General features: G+C 46.0%; 1 protein-coding gene across 2 annotated transcripts in view; it reads right to left on the bottom strand.

Moving 5' to 3' along the window:
• Positions 1-701: 701 nt before the first annotated feature.
• The window catches only part of gas2l3 (growth arrest-specific 2 like 3), a 29,070-nt gene continuing 23,771 nt past the window's right edge, over positions 702-6,000 (bottom strand). For both annotated transcript variants that reach the window (XM_067581650.1, XM_067581651.1), the window contains exons 6-9: positions 5,510-5,573; positions 5,286-5,427; positions 4,092-4,196; positions 702-3,391 (exon numbers count right to left, since the gene is read on the bottom strand). In XM_067581650.1, coding sequence (XP_067437751.1) covers positions 2,003-3,391; positions 4,092-4,196; positions 5,286-5,427; positions 5,510-5,573 — 1,700 coding nt within the window. In that variant the 3' untranslated portion in view covers positions 702-2,002. The remainder of the gene's footprint in view (positions 3,392-4,091; positions 4,197-5,285; positions 5,428-5,509; positions 5,574-6,000) is intronic.

Raw genomic sequence — 6,000 nt, 5'->3', positions numbered from 1 at the left:
TTCAAATGTACTCATAAGTGTGATAAAGGTGTAATTGGTCTCAGTCTAACAGGTGTAACTAAACCAACATGAGAGTGAGGGAGACATTAATACCATGCATGTATCAGGTCAATACGCCTTTTTCACGGCAGACATTTTGTTGTCGTAGGGAAGCACAGGTGTTACTAATAAGTTAACGTTAAACCTTTAATTATTCATTTTGTGTCTTTTTTTGTCACTCAGCAGCAGAAACAAGCTGTAAACAAAACATTGATTTATAAAGTCATTTTATTATAATGAAAATAAATCCAATATGACTTCTTTTAGCTTTGTCTTGGTCTCTATCATCTCCTGAAAGACATATTTGACTCTTTAGCTGTTAAATGCTTCACCAGCTAGCCGGTAACTGTTTGGTTTCAGGCAGGTAGCATACAGAGGCTTTAACAGAGCTTTATTATAGCCGCTTTAAAATGTGTTTCTCAAGTCCTTAAAATATATTGTTTCCTTCATTCACCGTTTTGTCCTCCTGCTGCAGCCAATTAAACAGTAGCAACAGCATTTCACCTGTAGTTATTAATAATATTAATCACCTGTGTTGCTTTAACTGTTTTGTTTTTCCCAGTCAGAATATTATAAGCACTTCAGAAGCTTTAGAGAGAAAAACAACAACAACGTGCAAACAGGAAAACATGTTAAATAAGACACAGGAAACATAATAAAGCTCATTTTTAAAACAATTGTCCATTTATTAATCAAAATGACAAAAAGGTAGCTGTAACGAGAGACACAATCAACAGGATCAACATTCAAATTGTGACAAACACAGAGGTTTCTGTAAAGTGCCAAACAAGAAAAAAGCCTCACTGATAATATATATAATATAATATATACACACACTGTATATACACACACACACACACACATACACAAACACCACATAGAAAACTAGAATTTTAATACACAAAAAAAAATTAGAAACCATATAAAAACAAGTAGATTCTGCTCTATAATGATTTCGGCCGCTGGAGGACCTTTGAGTGTTTTCTGGTAAAAGATAAGAGGCGTTTGATCAGTAGTTCATCTACGACTCAGGCTTTTCACCGTCAAACCAAAGTCATGAGTTCTCGTACACACTGTGCAATTTTCATCAATAAAAACCATTCACCCCCCCCCCCCCAAAAAAAATCAACTAATACATTCTAATGCCGCTCAGACAGATTTCTGATGAAGGCACACGACTGAAAGAATCCTTCCTGTTGGCGTTTTGTACGGCGCCATCGAGAAAAACCCTCCGACTAGATATCATTTATACAAATTCAGACACAAAAAATATCTATCTGACCATCCGCCAGTGGAAACTATGTTCTCACTGGAGACAAAAAAATAAACCAGAAACCATGATTTGTGTTCCAGTTGTCTCACTGACCGTCAAAAATGATCCAACTTTGGTAACCTGTTGGAGAAAACAGGGCACACAAGCTGCTTTCTCACGTCAACAACAAAAAAAACTCATCTTTTTCCTGCAAATGTTCACCTAAGTGCGTTTTTACTAAATCATGGCTGTTAAAAGCTAAAAAAAAAGAAGCTTTGAGGTTAGTGTTTCGACATGATTTCTACAAAAATTCTATCCTTTGTTCTGACTAATTATTTTACACTGTAACAGCTGTACATGTAACCAAGGTGAAAATGTAAACATTGTGCAAGTTTTAGTGTTAATAAGGTAGGTACGTGGAGCTGACCTCTCAAAAAAAAAAAAGACCATTAATTCATCACAAAGACGAAAAACATACAAAACATGACATCTTTGACCCTTTTGGATTTAAAAATAAAAGACTATTAAATAATATACAAAATTCAACAAACAAAAATACATTTTCAGACACAAAAAGGTCAAAATGAGAAGCATTCTGATGAGGATTAGTGACAATATTTATATATCTGAAGAGTCTGAGCTCCAACAAGTGCTGGTTTGTGATAAGAAGCTGTGTGCTACCAGCCTGCTGGATTTTGGCCTCGGCCCCCGTTACGTCCTCTGCCTTCTTCTGCTGTTCATTTCGAAGTAGGGGTCCTCACTTTTGCTCTTGCATTGTGGGACCTTCTTACTGACGCTGATTTCGGTCTTAACAGCTTTGACGTTGGGGCTGGTTTTCTGCGGGGCCAGGGCTTGCGCTGCAGTTGCTTCAGGTTTTAGAGTTGACTTCCCGTTGATGGGGTTAGCTGTGGCTGCTTGCTTCCGCCCCGCCCTCTGTGCTGTGGCTGGTGTTTTCTGATTGGCTTTGCTGGCGGCAGGAGGGCCTGTGTTGCCCCCTGGGACCCGCCCGGGGACAGTGGTACCTCGTGGAGGGGCGGGAGCTGCCTTGGTCGGGGCGGGCCCCTTAGCTTTGGCTGTGGCTTCTTTGCTCTTGGGCAGGGAGCAGGCGGGTTTTGGCAGTGCTGGGGAGGCTGTCCGTGAGCTGGGGTTGGGTGTCCGGGCTTGTGGAGTTGGCGTCGCTGCTCTTGGAGTTGGCATGGCTGCGGGCCGTGTTGCCGTACGCACCCGCCTAGCCGCCTCTAGACGGAGGCGCGAGGCTGGGGAACCGGGACGGCGCTGTGCAAGGCGAGAGCGCTGGTTGGCGCCCGTTGGGGGTCGGGAATCTTTAGAGGTGGGTGCCCGTACTGGTGCAGTGACGGGGCGAGGCACGGAGGCAGCGGTGGGGGAGCTGCAGGGGCTGGAGGGTTTGGGACATTTGGAAGACGGCTCGGGGCAGACGGGGCTCCTGGGCTGAGGGGCGGCGCCGCGGGGTGACAGTCTGAGCTTCGGCTTGGGGGCAGGGCTCGGATCTGCAGGGGCAGGTGATGGAGCTGCTGATGGGGTCACAGCTCGGCGTTGGACATGCACACCCTGACTCCCCGGGCTGGGAGACTGTCTTGAGGAGCTTCCCACAGGCGTAGCAGGCAGAGAGGAGGAGCCTTTGGTGGTGACGGACAGGGGCAGCTGGGTGGGCTTCCTGGGGGAGGACGATGTCATCTGGAGGTTCTTCTTGGGCGCTGCGGCGGCCCCCTTCCTGGGCAACGTGGGCGTGCAGGCTGGAGAGGCGGCGTAGGACCGACACGACTGGCTGGCAGCTGCCACAGGCAACGGCTTACAGGCTGAGCCGGAGGAAGAGGAAGATGATGAAGTGGAGGAGGAAGAAGAGGCGGAGGAGGAGATGAGGTTGTTGACAGCGGCGAGGGGGTCCATGTCGGGAGGAGGAGGTGGAGCTCCAGCGCCATGGTGACCTCCCAGGCCGGGGGGGCCTTTCTGAAAAGCCAGGATCTTCTGCTCCAGAGTGGTGAACTGCAGCACTCGCAGAGGGTCGTATTTCATCAGGAAGCCACGCAGCGTGTCCCAGCCGCCACCCACACGCACCATCACATGTTTACCATGAAGCATCTGACAGATTAAAAAAAAAAAAAAAAAAAACATTTGGTAAGTCAATTTCCTCCTCTGGTCATTAAAGTTTAGTGTAACATTTCTTTAAATGAAACAAATCTTTCTGGACATCTGGACGAATTCCTCGAAGTCCCTTAAAATAGCTGCTGCAGAGCTATAATCGTCTGTCCTGAGTCCTGGCACCACGGAGAGCAGTGTAATTATGATGTAATCGTCTAAAACAATCCGCTGCTATTGGGTAACGAGCTTATATGTGGCCAATCACAGCATCCGGTGATGCAGTGAGGACTGCTGCACATCTTTTCCAGGTCACACACTGGAAGCAGCCTGTGTTGCCAGAATGTGTACTATGTACTTTAATAGGATATGAACACAGGATTTAGTTGCATGCAGGGTTGAACTGATACCAATTTAAACAGATGTAATGAAGTACTTAAGGTTTTAACATTAGACATATTGGCTGTTGCAGTTTAGTTACACGGTATGCAAATAACTTGTACTTCTACTTGGTCTGAGAAAAGTTCTCTTTTTGTTTGCACCAGTCAACAAAGAGTCGAGACGTATTTCTACAATATACTAATACTGACCTTTCACTCATTCTGCTACTTCTGAACGGGACAATTTAATCTGGATCACTTGTGTGAAGTGAGCCAACACTTCAGTCTACTACCACTGCAGAGTGTGTGTTCAGAGCTCTCACCCGAATAAAGATGGTCTTGTCTCCCAGTCTGTAGCGGCCCTCAGACAGGTACTCAATGGAGACTCTGTTAGAACAGTTGCAGGGCGGGTCGTCCATGCCGTGCTCCTAGACGCAGGAAAGGGACAATAGAGGAGCATAAGGACTCTTTGAAAGCAGTAATATGATCGTGTTAGCATATCTAGACTAACATTTTATATTTAGAAGATAATTTAGTGTCACCCTCAGGTGGCTGCATATGTGAGCAATAATGTAATTACACCCGCTGAATCAGTCACATGGTTTGTTGTTTAAATGTACAACATGAGATACGACTGACAAGGTGATGAAGATGACACGTGAGAGTGAAATAACTCATATTGACAGCATTTGCTCCAAGCTGCTTATTTGCTGCTACTTGAACATATAAGGGCCGACACATGTGGGAATAAATATACTAGTTGGTAGATGCTTTTATCTAAAAGGCCTTCCACTTCAGTGAGTGCAGTTATTTTTAGCATATCTGAGCCCTTTTGGAATAAAACCCCCAACTGACAATGTTAGTGCTTTGTTTTACCCACTGAGCTAGACCTGGTTATAAACCCACCCAACACTGACACTGTCCATCACAGATGATTCATGAAGTGTTGAGCTGATGGAGGAAAAGATGGAATATTCACACTGGTGCATGAACAGAAAGTTTGTCTCTGTGTGCTCTTTTGGCTGTATGATGCCACGTATCTGTAGCCTAAGGGTCACGTGTGACAGCGAGTCACAGGACGCCATGGGAGCGTCACGTGGTCGGCTGTGATGCGTCATGTACCCTGTGGGGCGCCAGTGAAGCGGCAAGAGCCGCTGCCTGCCGCCATCTTGGCTCGGCTTCAACTGGGTCGCACATGTTCAACGCTAACGTGATCAGCTGCTTTACTTCTTTGAAGTGGGGGCATGATGGGGAAGAACACAAGACCGCATATGAATTTATCGCCTGTCCGTGTGTGGCCAGCAGTGAACACCATCATCTGGACTGAGGCTACATGACAGCTCACCATTATGAGTGACAAGTGTTTGAGGGCAGTAATTTGACCGGAAAAAGAAGAAGAGAGCCATTCTTGTGCCACGCTTCTTGCCTCCAGGTGGAAAGTTTCATGTTCTACCTGTTTAAAACCCATGTGGCGCTTGTTTCCTGTTCATACGTTCAAGCTGTCAGTCAGAACTCACCCCCGGCTGGTAGAGGCCGCCGTGCTGGCAGCACACGCTGAAGGTTTTGACGGCCGGAGGCGGCTCCTCCGTCATCAGCAGAGTCTCCTCCAGCTCGATCTCCTTCTCCAGCTTCACCAGCACAGGAGGATCCACACCGTACCTGACAAACATGCATTGTTAACAGGTGCATCATCAACCGTTGCTTAGTTGTTGAAAGCAGAAGCTGCTTCTTGGAGACTTACTTGGAAACGATGCGGCCGATCTCCAGCAGACAGAGACAAACCTGCCGAGGCTCCTTGTGCAGCACTGAGACACAAAACACAACAGCAGTCGCAAATTAACAGCCTGACTTTTACGTAAAATGTGAAGAAGCAGCTGCCATTTCTGCTCTCTGAGTCTTTAGACAGTGTATAGAGGGCAGAACAGGATGGCAAGGATGATCTATGACTAAATCCACGTTTGAAAATGTGACATTATGAGCACATAATGTAAAGTTAATTATTCCCTGAGGGGATGTTGGGTGAGTCAAGCAGAAGAGAACAAAGGTTTGGACTGAAGAGCAAAACTTTAAAAGGCACTGGAGGTCATTAACAAAACAAAAAAGATATGAAAGAATAAGAGAATCTCTCTGTCATTGTTGAAACAGCAGGTGTGCTGCACTCCTTTGGTCAGCTTTCTTTCTTAATCACCCCAATCCGTTTCTTTGGAGAGCCATTACTTGTAATGAAGTGAT

This window comes from Thunnus thynnus, chromosome 23, assembly GCF_963924715.1.
Source record: "Thunnus thynnus chromosome 23, fThuThy2.1, whole genome shotgun sequence".
Taxonomy (NCBI): domain Eukaryota; kingdom Metazoa; phylum Chordata; class Actinopteri; order Scombriformes; family Scombridae; genus Thunnus; species Thunnus thynnus.
Note: the sequence above shows the minus strand (reverse complement) of the source record. Positions and strands in the feature narration are given on the sequence as shown.